Below are 14,639 nucleotides of genomic sequence, written 5' to 3'. Positions count from 1 at the left end.
GTACAGATCTCAGTGTTGTAGTCCTGCAGTGTGCGATGATGAGCCATGATGAGCAAAGAAACAAGGCTGGAGTGAGAAGAGGAAGTATCAAAACATTGTCACGAGACAAAAAAACAGTAGGAGAGACGTCGATGAGGATGAAGATGAGGATGAAGATGAGGATGAAGATGATGATGATGATGATGATGGACGCGTCCCAGTGCAGTCCCCTCTCCAACTCACTCCATCTTCAACACAATAACAACCACTCAGGAAGCAAAACTCAGGTCATATTTAACTACACAAACAACATTTCACTTTTACACGTTTGCTAAAAAGCTAATCCCGACTCTTTCCACGACGTGACACACGAACAATGAACCGGGGAAAGTTTTTTTTGTGGTTTCTTTAGCTCCTTTAGCCGAGAGCTGGGATTATTTTTAACTCTCTGTCGCCGTCAAGTGGATAATCCTGTCGGCTTGAGATTTCATAAACGGGTCAAAAATACAAAATAAACCACTCAATAACACAACACGACATCTTTCATTGATTGTTTTTAAATTTATTTGTTTAGTTTTCTTTTTTCCAACACCAGTTCTCCAGCATTTTAATAAATGAAGCGACTTTTAAACTCCGTGAAGTCGTTTGGTTGACCAACAAAAAAGATGGCGGCACACATGACGTAGGTTCAATTCCAAAATGGCGTCTTGTTTACCTTATAGTGCACTACGTACTGCGTAGAAGCATGGTTCTCACTCCCTAGTGTAGTGCACGAACACAAGGGAGGATAATGCTATTTAGGCTCTGACCCTAGCTTCAGAGAGAAACGTGACCGGAGCAGGAGCAGCGTTACTGCTTCTGAGGCATCTCTGAACGTCCACAACAACAGGTTTGATTCCTATTGCCTAGAAATATGAGAGTTAGCATGTTAGCATGTTAACCTAGATACATGGCTAGGTCTGTTAGCTCTCTGGGAAGTTGTGTTCTGTATGTTTATGTTTCTAGCTGCCAGGGTAAGGTTAGCTAAACTGCAGGTTAAGGCATATGCTAAGAAAGAAGTGACTCCCCTTATAAGTGCACTAGTATAATAATATGGACTTGTACACCCTAGATAGTGCACTATGTACAATAGGGAGCTATTAGGAGTGTAATTAACAAGCACTCCTGCTTTTTCATACACTAATCGATTACCAGGCTGTGTTTATGTCTATCTTGGATATCTGGGATCTTATCAGTTTTAGAAATTTCAGGAAAAAAATGGGTTAAGCTTCTCAAATGATCAGTAGGTTGTGAGTTCAAATCCCAGGACTGTCAGAAAACCACTCCAAAACTCCAAACATCAATTTCTTAGATTCAAGTCAAGTCAAACTTTATTTATAGAGCACATTAAACACAACAAAAGTAATCACAAAGTGCTTTGGGCACCAGAGATGGCAAAGACAGCAATAACAACAGTACATTTTAAATTAATCAAAAGCTAAAGAATAAAAATAAGTCTTAAGACTAACTCAGTGTTGGAAAAGCCCTGATGTTAAAAGTTAGACTGTTCCAGCTTACATGCAGCAACAGAAAAAGCCTGATCTCCTTTAGATTTACAGCTTGAGTGATTAACAGAAGTTACAGTTAACAGAAGCTGACTACATGATCTTAGCGATCTAGAGGCCGTGTACGACAGATCGTGTATCTTTTCCAAATTCCAAAGCATCTGAAATGAGAAGTTTATTTAGTTAGGTTCTACATCTGACGTCAAACAGAGAACGAGAGCGTTTTCCAGTCATATTCTGCAAAGACGTCTGTGTGTCTGCAGGTTTTCATCCCAAATGAAGCAGGAGCTCTCTGCCAGATTCTACACTATATGGCCGAAAGCTTGTGGAAACCTGATCATCACACCCACGTGTGTTTCTTCACCAAACAGTTTGAAATTGGAAGCACACAATTGTATAGAGTGTCTTTGTATGCTGTAGCTTTACAATTTCTCTTCACTGGAACTAAGAGACTCAAACCTGTTCCAGCATGACAATGCCCCTGTGCACAAAGCGAGCTCCATGAAGACATGGTGTGTGAAGGTTGGAGTGGAAGAACTCGAGTGTCCTGCACAGAGCCCTGACCTCAACCCCACTGAACACCTTTGGGATGAACTGGAACACCGACTGAACCCCAGACCTCCTCACCAACATCAGCGCCTGACCTCACTAATGCTCCTGTAGCTGAATGAACACAAATCCCCACAGCCACGCTCCAACATCTAGTGGAAAGCTTCCCAGAAGAGTGGAGCTCATTATAACAGGAAAGGGGGAATAAGTAAATATTAATGAATGAGGACAGATTGGGGTGTGATGGTAATGTGTCCACAAACCTTTGGCTATATAGTGTAGGAGTTTAACAAATCAGTTTTGCTCGTAAAAATGAATAGTAGGTGTGGATTTGTCTGGAATGAAAACCTGAATCAACTCCAGGCCCTTTGTGGATGAGAATGAAGAACCCTGCAGTTACTCCTAGTTGAAGTCTGCCTGTATGAGTGTGTTATCAGCCCATATAAATGTCTTGTACTGCCTTATTTGCAGGTCTGTAATGGATGCCTTGACTGAGGCACTGTCCTCCAGCTTCTGTGTAACCAGAGAAGCAAACAGCACCTCGGCCCCGCATCCCCGCCTCGCTCAGTACAAGAGCAAATACAGCGCTCTGGACCAGGATGAGCGGCGGAGGAAGTTCCTGCAGGAGCAGAAGGAGTACGTACCCTGCATGTTAACATGTTAATGGTGTTATCCAAGCTAATTCAATGATTCATGAAAGTCCCATAATCCTACTCGTGCTCTTGTATAAATTCACGCATAAGAAGACTAACTCATGTAAACGTCGACTCGATCGACTTCAGATCATATCATCTGCATGGATTACTGCACTTTTATATCTGGAATATACTGTCGAGTTTAAACTGCTTATTGTTATTACGTTTACCGCGTTTAGCAGATTCTCTTATACAGAGCGACTTACAGAAATGCTTTATAGTCAAAAACACATCCTCATGCTCGTTCACTAGGTCAGGGACTAAGCACCATCGAGAACATTTTGTGAAAACAAGTCGTTTTATTTTATTGGCATTAATTAAAGAATGTAAAGAATAAAGAAGGAGAGCCAACACAAATCTGTAAATTAGGACAAATAAAACTAATTATTCAATTATGACAAAAGGAATGACATAAACAAGTGCCTCAGCTGATGGAAAATTTAGAGCTCACATTCTTCTTCTTCTTCTTCTTCTTATTATTATTATTATTATTAATATTGTATATTATAAAATATTTTCGTTGGCATAGAAGTGAGGACACTTCTGTGTTTCAGACTTTACCCTGATCGCTCATTTCGTGCTCCCAGCTGTCTGTGCAGTTGTCCTTTTATGGAGTTTTGTGGGCGTCACTAAATGCAAATGAGCTGAATCGGGAACAAGCTTTGCACTTTACAGGTGATCAACATACACACGCAAGTGTGAAGAAAATCAGCGTCTATGGAACTTTTGTATATCTGGTGGAAAAATTTAGTTCAGTTTGACTTACACAAACACTTACACAACTTAGACACAACAAAGATTGATAAATAAAACCGAGTGTCCCTTCTTTTTAGTATATATACCTTTATACTAGCATATAGTGGATCTGATTGCTCAGAAGGTGTTGTCTATAACAGCAGCTCTGACAGTACTTACAGGTATCACAGGCTTATTTTACATGTTCTTTCACTAGAGTATTGTTCCATAGTTACAGCTAATTCACGGCGACGTGTACAGCAGATGTGCCACGTGCTGTTATTTACCAAAGAAAAACATAATCGTTGATGTGAAGTTTTCAGCAAGACGATAAGGTTTAAGCTTATTTAACATTTTATGGAAGGAGTCTCCAGTATCACCAGTTTGTAACGGGAAAGTCTTCAGGACTGAAGAGTTTGCGCTTTGCGGTTTCTCATTACAATAACACGTTGTGTTTTTAATCTTATTCATGAAACAGAATAAAGAAGACTGGTGTGTCAATGAATGTTTATAGCTGCTATAATGTGGTAAAGGCAGTCCATAACATTGAATGTAACTATACATGGATAAAAATAAAAATAAAAAAAATTGATATGCTGTCATAAGAAAAGAATTAACTGTCCTTCATGTTTTTTTTTTTTTTTTGTTTTTTTTTTTAAATTTATATTTTTATTATTTTTTGTATTTGGCTATTTGGCTCGTAACATGATGAAGAGAATGAGATTGTTATCTACAGATACGATAGAAAAACTTACTTTTTTTTTCTTTAAATTTACTATGTGCTGTTTATGTCTGAAATGAACGCATGTTAGACTTTTATGAACTCTGACATATTTGCATAATGCACTTCCAGTTTGTGAGAGGTGTTGTTCCTAAATAATAATATAATTTCCTCTTTTTTGTAGGAAAAGGCTGAACTATGTGAATCATGCCCGCCGTTTGGCAGACGGAGACTGGACAGGGACAGACAGTGATGAAGAGGAGGAAGAGAAGGAAGAGAAACAGAAAAGTCAGCAGCAGGATGAAACGGAAGACGAAGGGATGGAAGTCGAGCAACGCAAAAAGTTGCCGAGGCACTACGCCAACCAGGTCATAACAAGAGAACATGTAGACTATCTGTTAGATCACATGCCATTCTGTTAGGCTTGTGTGATATTGATTTTTTTTATTTCTTTTCTGATCAGGATTTTTCCCGTTTTAAAATATCGCGATAAACAATTTAATCCTCCAGAAGCGATAGCCTAAAAAAGACAGAGAAACAAGCATTTCCACCATTTCGGGTTGAATGCACAGGAAACAGTTAAAAAAAACAACAACATAAAAACATAACAACAAATTTCGATGTAATCTTTTTAAAAATCGGTTGTCTGATGTTCACATTGTTCACATTTTGTCTGTTGATCAGGAAAGAAAAAAAAAAGTAAAAAAAATTAATAGTAATAATATTATTTATTACTATTAAATAATAAAGAAAACTAATAATTAGAAAAGAAAATAATTAAAAAGAATTATATAAAAAAGAAAAATATTATAATAAAAAGAAAAACAATTCCTAATTATCATCAGCATTTAAATGGTTTGAAAAGTGTTAGATCTGACACTTTGTTGTAGATCTTTTTAACCTTTTTGGGTCAAAATCTTTATTCTTTTTTCTTTCGGCAGTTTTAGCCATTTTCGGATGCACGTTTGATTGATTAAAAACAAACAAACAGTAAAGCGATGTTAAATATATGTACTTATCTAATCTTAGCTAATGGTAGATTTTATTGCATATTAATGAACGTTCTCCATTTACCGTGACAGAAAGCGAGAACGCATGAGATGAGAAAAGGGGGCGGGGCCTCCAGGACGAGTCGGTTAATACTGGAGAGTTTAAAACACCTGCGCAGATCGTTCCAGACTCGCCCGTACCGCTCTACGCATTTTCTCAGCAGCTTTATCATGTTTTTGTGGATTTTGCTCAACATATTTGAATCGATCTATTTGCTGAACACATTCTGATTCCTGACTTTTTGGACACTCTGTATAATCGCCGATAAACGACACTGGATATCGTGACAACATAATATCGTGCAGGGACGATAATATCGATAATATCATTGTAGTGCTCAAGCTAAGTGTATGGTAAGATATTAATAGTGGGAAAAATGATCTCAGTTAACAAATTTGCTTCTCTGTTTCTGAATGGGATATAAATATTCTCTACTAACTTGTATGCCAGCCCTTTGCCTCTGATTTCTAATGCTAATACAGCTTATAATTATCATAATTAAATGTTGAAGTAAAGCAGACAGACTTCACGTACTGGCCTTGTGGTGCATAAGTTCAGGGCTGTGTTTAAACTTTAAACTCTCTGTACAGCTGATGTTGTCGGAGTGGCTGGTCGACGTCCCTGCGGATCTTAGCGCTGATTGGCTGCTGGTGGTCTGTCCTGTAGGGAAGCGCTCGCTCATCGTTGCATCTAAGGTTTGGACTAATCACTCTCTCACGAACAAATATCTTTATTTAAAAAAAAAAAATATATATATATATATATATATATATATATATATTTATATTACATTATACTGATGTATGAAAATGTCGTGGTTAGGTGAAAATAGGTTTATCATGTCATGTCTAACAGGAAACTGAACTAGGACATGAACTTGTGTTACAAAGTCCTCATGAAACAACCCTCATGGTTAGAGGGCTGTCTGACTGTGAATACGTCTTTTTAGCATTTAAAAACATTTATAAGGAAAATAATACATGTAGAAGTAGATAACTTATTTTAATTAGATGGTAGCAGCAGTAGCTAAGTAAGGAATAAAACATGAGTCAAGTTCAGTGGTTTTATTGTCATTTCAAATATATACAGCTAGTTAGTACACAGTGAAACGAAACTACGTTCTTGCAGGACCAAGGTGCGACGTAAAACAAACACAGAACTACAGGAGACTTTACACATATTTACATAAAGTGCACCGTGCAAACATTTGTAGACATATGACAGTACAAAAGACAGTACAAGACAGTACAAAACTACCAAAAACAAGACAATGGGCACAGAAAGTTACAGCAGAGCGCCGGCTAGCACACGGTTCTAGTAGAAAGGGAATCAGTTGACAATAGTGCAAAAGCGTAACAATATAAGTTGCTGTGAATGTGAACATGAGTAGCATCCGGGTAGAGAGTGTAAAGATTATATACAGTATATAATAAATATTTGTAGCAGCAGAAATTGAATACGGAGATGAAAGTGTGCTGTTGTATAATAACACAATCAAAGACAGAGTGGTGTGATTTTCCAGGACCAGCACATTTATCCATTTATAGTTACCTCTAATGTTGCTGAACATCAAGACAAGTTAGTTTCAGGTATCACTTTATCTGTAGCACCTATAAACAATTATTTATTTAAACGTTTCATTCTTCTGAGCATAAACATCTCCTTACAGTAAACTTCACCGTATTAACATTCACGCACACTTTATTTAATGCGTTTATGTGAAGCGGCTGCCGTACAAGGCCCTGTGTTAGCTGTTACCATAGAAACAACGACAACATATTAGAATGAGAGCATTCATTTAAACCGTTCGACAGAGCTGTGGTATAAATGGTAATAAGGTTCATTTGCATTTATGTTTCATCGATTGTTTATTTGCGTCAAACAGCACTGCCTCAGTGTTTCCGCATTACATCTGTAACAACGTTATTAAAGGTTTACTGGCCTGAGAGTCACTTCCCCCAGCTCCTAATCCTCCGCTCAACCATCTGACTCACAGTTTATTATATTTTCATTGTTCTGGTACTTGTCATGTTTTTCCTCTGATATGGCAGATATGTTATTTGTTGGAAGTGAATGTGTGTAATTTAGAAAAAGGCTTCGAATGTTGAGTTATGATACTACAGCAAGACGTGTTAAGCACTGATTAAGAACCAATAGAAACTTTACTAATGACCCACTAGAGTTTTAGTAAGCGCTTTATCCTGATCAGGGTCGCAGTGGATCCAGAGCCTGTATCAGGAACTCTGGGGCTGAGAATGGGACGCCAGTCCATCACAGGGCATTACACACACACACACACACACACACACACACACACACACACTCATGCACTCATTCACACCTAGGGGCAATTTATCTCGGTGGAAGGAAACCGGAGAACCCGGAGGAAACCCACATGTACATGCACAGACAGTAACCCGAGCTCAGGAGCTCTGCAAATCACGTTAAATGGTACTGAAATTCTCATATTTTAAATATTTATTTATTAATTAACTTCTTTTCCTTAATAGGGCTCCACTTCATCATACACTAAAAGTGGGTACTGTGTGAATCGTTTCCCTTCTTTGCTACCAGGAGGCAACAGACACAACTCAGCCATTGGGAAAGGTCTGTAATCCAGGACTAAACTAAACATCTTTTAAAAACACATTTTAAAGTAGAACTGTCTTGTGGTAATTAGGCTTGGTTTTTGCTTTCCTACAGATTACACCATCCTAGACTGCATTTACAGTGAAGTGGATAGGACGTACTACATCCTGGATGTGATGTGCTGGAGAGGGCATCCTGTCTACGACTGCTCAGTGAGTCAGTTTATTCTTCTGGTCTAATCATGATTTCAAAGCAAAGATCTTTTTACATCCTGACGTTGGCAAATGGATGATCTCCTATTGAATTATTTAGACAATGCATACGTGGCAGCTAAGTAAAAGCGACATTATTGAATTTTTTGTTAATAACAGACTGAGTTCCGGTTCTACTGGTTGCAGTCGAAGGTTGAAGAGGTAGAAGGACTGTCGGAGATTTGCAAACGAAACCCTGTAAGTTCATTACTAGTACTAAAAATGTTTTAACAGTAGAGTATTGATCGAATGTACTCATTAGTTTGTTTTCCCACATTTGTTTGCAGTTCCGTTTTGTGAGTCTGAACAGCATCAGTTGTACAACAGAGTCCATTCAAAAGGCCCTGGCACACGACTACAGCTTCAGCGTAAGAGCTTTGGAATGTTGTATTCATACAACTTTCTGTTTTGAAAACAGACTTGTTTCTCTGGTGGCGTTTCCATAGTGGATTTTATGGAAATTCTGAATTTGTTCAGTAGAGAAATATGAATAGAAATCACAAATATTCAGAGAAGTTGATACAGACAAGATGCAGTAAACTGATGGAAACAAATACTTTATGATGATGTGCCACAAATCATAATAGTATAATATAATTATATTTATACTCACATAATTTTGAGATGCATTTTAGCATACATAAAGCACGGTATAAACTCACTAGCCAGCGTATGAACAGAAAAAGTGCTCAATAAATCCGTGATATTGTAAAGTATAATAAAGGGCACTTTCACACCTGTTGGTCAGTTTGCTTAGTGAAGTGAACCAGAGCGAAATTGATACTTTTGGTCTGTTTGCTGTTTGGTTTAACATTGAAAATAATTAAACAATGCAAAAAAAAAAAAAAAACTTGGCTGAGGAATCTGAGAGGCTGAAAATGTACTCAGAACTTTTCCAGTCATTGGTCAGAAATACGGCGACAGAAAAAGTAAACAATCTTTTGCCAGGAGTGCACAGAAATCACAAAAGTCACTCAAGCACAGAGAGCACTGACTCCTCACTAAATACTTGTTTTGACAATTTATATAAATAACTAGTTTAAAATGTTTTGTGTAACGCTTCCAGTGTTTTCTCTTTTTGTTCGTCAGTCCAGAGCACATGCAGCACTGAGCTCGGGCTCAGCTGTACCTTGCGGGTCAGTTTAGCAGCTCACATCTGCAAAACAATGTTGTGTGCAACCCAAAATACATGGCAAGTTTTGGTTCCCCAGTTGGGTTGATTCAGGACTGAAATACTTCCTCACTGCAGTCGAACCGCACCAGAGTTCGCTTAGAACTGGACTGAGAGCACCTCTCAGACGCTCTCGGAGAGACTGTTTAGGTCAAAACTGGAGTGAGATTAATGTGTTCACATCTTCAAAAAAAAAAAAAAAAAAAACTACACAAAAAAACTTCACTATGCTTATTCAGTATGCTTACGTAATATTTGCTCTGCTTATGTAATCACTATCCTTACGTAATATTCACTATGCTTGTTCACTACGATTGCGTAAAATTCACTATGCTTACGCAATATTAACTATCCTTACGAAATATTCACTACGCTTATATAATATTCACTATCCTTACGAAATATTCAAAACACTTACGTAATATTTACTATTCTTATGTAATATTCACTATGCTTATTTATTACAAAGCATAGTGTCCCAAAATTATCCATACATAGAGGAATTTAACACTTTTTAGCAAAAATGTAACTTTATTTACAACCACTCTTACGTAATATTCACTACGCTTACAGAATACGGACTACACTTGCGTAAAATTCACTACGCTTAAGTAATATTCACTATCCTTATGAAATATTCAGTGTGCTTATTTACTATATTAAGATAATATTCACTACATTTATTTACTACGCTTACATAATATTCACTACTTTTACGTAATATTCACTATTGTTACATAAAATTCACTATGCATATTCAGTACACTTATAATATTCATAATACGTAATATGTTTTACTATGCTTACGTAATATTCGCTACGCTTGTTCGCTATACTTACGTAATATTCGCTACGCTTGTTCGCTATACTTACGTAATATTCGCTACGCTTGTTCGCTATACTTACGTAATATTCGCTACGCTTGTTCGCTATACTTACGTAATATTCGCTACGCTTGTTCGCTATACTTACGTAATATTCGCTACGCTTGTTCGCTATACTTACGTAATATTCGCTACGCTTGTTCGCTATACTTACGTAATATTCGCTACGCTTGTTCGCTATACTTACGTAATATTCGCTGTGCTCGTTCGCTATACTTACGTAATATTCTCTATGCTCGTTCGCTATACTTACGTAATATTCACTATGCTTGCATGATATTCATTATCCTTACATGTTATTCACTCCGTTTATATAATATTCACTATCTTTACATGATATTCACTATGTTTATGTAATGTTCACTACACTTATTTATTATGCTTATGTAATTTTCACTATGCTTACGTAATATTTACTACACTTAAATAACATTCACTGTGCAAATATGTAAAATTCGCTACGCCTACGTGATGTTCACCATGCACTTGACTCCTGTCTCCAGGTGGACGGGCTGCTGTTCTACCACCGTGAGACTCACTACACCCCGGGCAGCACACCGCTGGTGGGATGGCTCAGACCCTACATGGTGTCCGACATCCTGGGTATCGAGGTGCCACAGTGCCCCCTCACCGCCAAGCCGGACTACGCTACCCACCAGATGCAGCAGATCCTGGAGCACAAGAAGCCGTCCAATCAGGTTCGGCCTGCGGATCAAAACGGAAGATATGAGCTAGAGCATCTGTCCACGCCAGAGACGCAAACAGGAAGCAGCAACCAGAAAGAGCGCATGGAGAGCTGATTGCTAGCGGCTCAGCAGCTACTGATTTGGTATCACGCCAAGAAATTCTGGACAAGAGTTCTGGCATTTATTCAGTGTTTTCTGAAACCCTGTTGATTTTAGATTAGCTCAGAGACAGCTTTTATACTTTCCACACTGTAGTGTGATGAATTTGGCATTCGTTATTGATCAGTTAAACCTCCCGTACTGTTTCAAACAACATTTGAACATTGGTTTACATTTTGTTTCTTTTGTCTTAGCACTCATCATTAGCTAAAACTATTCAGATTGCTTTAACAATATGATTTGATGAATTATTCAATGGCTTAACACTGTAGCTCCAGGATGACACGAAGAAACAAAGAAAATCCGTCTTCGTCTATCAGATGCACGCTTGAATTACGTGGAATTCACGAAACCTCATTCTGTGTGCATGTGATATTCTGCACGAATGCCATTCTGAAATTTTAAATTTAGACCATCCTTGTCTAACAAGGATGCTTGAAAGACTTTTAACGCTGTATTAATAAATGTATTTTTATTTGAGAAATTTTCAATTTCTGGAACCCCCTCCCTTTTTTGTTTGTTTGTTTTTAGATTTTTTTTAAAAAGAGAATTTAGCTTTAATTGCATGTGCAGGTTCACCTTGGATGCCCGACTGAATAAAATGCAAAGCTGAGCACTTTCTATGGCAAAATGTATGTGTTTGCAAAACCATTCAGCTTCTGTGAACTTACTCGCGGTTAGAAGTCCTAGGAAACTCAAATCTCTGAAAATCTTAAATGTCAACAAACAATTTAATTGGGTCAGCTCATCGGGTGATGAAATGTCAAGCTAGGATGTGAGGACTGTAATCTTCCGTTATGTATACATTTGGTTTGTCTTTCATTTTAGGAATGATATTTGAATGTAATGCAAGCATAAAGTACGTTTCTGTTAATGGTATGTGGTTTAAAAACTGTACTCAATACATTATCATAATCAGTTCAGTGCCATCTTATTTATTATATTTGACAAAAGTAGGTCTTTTGCACACTGATGATGGGCTCAGCGTTCCTGGAAAGCAACCCGTGACTAATACCAAAACCCCTCTTTTAAAAACCACACGTCTCTTACATCACCCTCTTGTCTGAGCGCTAACCTGGTTTCATGTTACTGTTGTTTCTAAACGTGCTACTAACCTCACATTTTCTGTTTTCACATAGAGGCATGCCACAGAAAGCAGTGTTTTTTTATTATTAATTTTTTTGTTGTTGTTGTTGTTATTTTCCCCCCACAAGTAAAGCTGTTCATCATCAGCCCATCAACTCGTCGCAGATCCATTACTACGCCATTTAAGAATTCTTGCTTAAGACCTTAATAACTGAGAATTCAGCAGCTGATCTTTCTGAGTCTGTATTGCAAAGGCAAAGCATTTCTCCTATAAAATCCTGTTCTGTCTGCTGCACTACTTGTGCTGGACATTTAGTGTGTTACGTTTCACAGAATTTACTTTATCATCACAGGTCACTAAAATAGTCGTACATGGTTGCAGTATTATTCCTCAAAAATCAAATGATCAGTCTTTCTAAATGTAATATAAATATTCTCAAATATCACAGATGTCTGTGCTTTGCCTTTATACCTGCCTTCGTAGTTGCAATATTGATCCCACATTCACCTTGAGATTGATACAGGTATCTGTATCTGTAATAACACTGCCATGTTATACCACTGCAGTCTAGAGACCGGGATTTCTTTCCTTTTTTTTTTTCTTTTTTTCTTTTTTAGATTCATCCTTAAACTTGTGGATTGTTAGTGCTTATTTTATTTTAAGTCCATTCGAAAAATAGGACGTGTGTGAACGTCTGTGACATTAGGGATTAGAACTACAGACTATGAACTATGAACAGATTTGCATTTCCTGAAAGCACTAGCAAGGAGTAAAAAGAAAAAAAACAAAGAAAGAAAGAAAAGGAGAAGAAATTAGTGAAATTAATGTAATGTGAGTTTCTAATTTAAAAAAAAAAAGGGAAAAGTGAGTTTAATGCATGAAAGTGCTTTAAGGATGACACTGATAGAGCCAGAGAGAGAAATAAACTTGAAATAATTCTTATTTTGATTTTTTTTTTTTTTATTAACTATGCATTTTGATATTTTACAATTGGTTTTAATTATTTCTATCTTTATGTGGTAAGTTTATGTAGCTCTTATAAGTATTATGTTTATGTAATATAGCCAACAATGTTTTATATTCTGGCTGCATATTATCATACAGTAAACCCAGGAAATACATAATACATTATTATATTGTTACAGCATACATAGTTTGATTGATTTATTGACTGATTAATTCATTATTTGACTGACCACCATAGGATCAGTACTGACTAAATATTTGCATGGTGGACAATTAGGTTGGTCTATAAACAATTCTACCTTTCATTAGTTGTCAGAAACTGAAATTTGATCAATATATAGTGCACACAAAACAATGAGCTATAGTCTCTTAAATGTACAGTACAAAGTGACCAACAAGCAAGTATGTCTAATAAAGTTATCACACAAACTCCAAATAGTGTCTGGGTGAGGGTGGGGCAAATGATATATAATAGTTAGTTCAGCAAGTTTCATGAACTGGCTCAGGAGCTTCATGTAGGAATGAAATAAATAAACATGGCAAATGTTTCACTCAGGTGAAAAAACTGATATACATTATATCGAATTATAGCCAAAAGTTTGTGGAAACCTGAGCATCACACTCGTATGTGGTTCTTCCCCAAACTGTTGCCACAAAGTTGGAAGCACACAGTTGTACAGAATGTCTTTGTATGTTGTAGGATTTAAAATTTCCCTTCACTGGAACTAAGAGGCTGAAACCTGTTCCAGCATGACAATGCCCCTGTGCACAAAGCGAGCTCCATGAAGACATGGTGTGTGAAGGTTGGAGTGGAAGAACTCGAGTGTCCTGCACAGAGCCCTGACCTCAACCCCACTGAACACCTTTGGGATGAACTGGAACACTGACTGAACCCCAGACCTCCTCGACATCCCAACATCAGCGCCTGATCTCACTAATGCTCTTATAGCTGAATGAACACAAATCCCCACAGCCACGCTCCAACATCTAGTGGAAAGCTTCCCAGAAGAGTGGAGCTTATTATAACAGCAAACACACGGGGAATAAATCTGGAATGGGATGTTCACCAAGCACAGATGGGTGTGATGGTCAGGGGTGCACATACTTTTGGCCATATAGTGAATATACCACTTTCCTTGACTCCTCTAGCTACTTTTGCATAAAGCAAACCTTCGCTCAAGTTTGAGAACAAGATTTACACGCAAGCACAAAGTCGCTATGTTAGGTTTTATTGTTATTATTATTGATTAATCAATGACTACAATCACTTGTGTCAGTAAAATGTTCAGTAAAAGAGCACCACATCTTATGTGATTGATGCAGCCTTCTTATTTTTTATGCTTTTTCAACAGTTTTTTAATTTGGTCCACCAAATTAAACACTATTCAAGTGGCACCATGAATCGCAGGTAGATGGCGATATTTACTGATTAGTACAAGTCATTTTATTAGATTAGATTAGATTCAACTTTTGGTGGTTTTCATGGTTTATTAGACCTTAGAACAATCTAGAGACAGTTTCATAGAGATTAGAAAGAAAAATCTAAAAATGCTACAGCTTTTTCTCAAGCTAC

General features: G+C 37.4%; 1 protein-coding gene across 2 annotated transcripts; it reads left to right on the top strand.

Annotated features, from left to right (window-relative positions):
* The first annotated feature begins 127 nt into the window (after nt 1–127).
* snupn (snurportin 1) lies at nt 128–13,245 on the top strand. Of its 2 annotated transcripts, none has more exons than XM_053237237.1 (9): nt 128–266; nt 2,544–2,708; nt 4,408–4,591; nt 5,864–5,968; nt 7,784–7,880; nt 7,977–8,074; nt 8,234–8,311; nt 8,401–8,481; nt 10,672–13,245. In XM_053237237.1, exons 2-9 carry the CDS (start codon nt 2,551–2,553, stop codon nt 10,966–10,968), a joined length of 1,098 nt encoding a protein of 365 aa, XP_053093212.1. In that variant the 5' UTR covers nt 128–266; nt 2,544–2,550; the 3' UTR covers nt 10,969–13,245. The 2 variants fall into 2 exon arrangements, with proteins under 2 accessions (XP_053093212.1, XP_026774965.3); XM_026919164.3 differs by lacking the exon at nt 128–266 and adding an exon at nt 691–868.
* The last annotated feature ends 1,394 nt before the right edge of the window (nt 13,246–14,639 follow it).

This window comes from Pangasianodon hypophthalmus, chromosome 9 (genome assembly GCF_027358585.1).
Source record: "Pangasianodon hypophthalmus isolate fPanHyp1 chromosome 9, fPanHyp1.pri, whole genome shotgun sequence".
Lineage (NCBI taxonomy): Eukaryota > Metazoa > Chordata > Actinopteri > Siluriformes > Pangasiidae > Pangasianodon > Pangasianodon hypophthalmus.
Note: the sequence above shows the minus strand (reverse complement) of the source record. Positions and strands in the feature narration are given on the sequence as shown.

What these genes read in the sequence shown, in the direction of transcription:
- snupn (XM_053237237.1), top strand. Translation starts at nt 2,551, where the DNA reads ATGGATGCCTTGACTGAGGCACTGTCCTCCAGCTTCTGTGTAACCAGA. An exon ending in CGAGGCACTACGCCAACCAG is followed by an intron (nt 4,592 to 5,863) that starts GTCATAACAAGA and finishes CTCTCTGTACAG; the next exon opens with CTGATGTTGTCGGAGTGGCT. An exon ending in AGATTTGCAAACGAAACCCT is followed by an intron (nt 8,312 to 8,400) that starts GTAAGTTCATTA and finishes ATTTGTTTGCAG; the next exon opens with TTCCGTTTTGTGAGTCTGAA.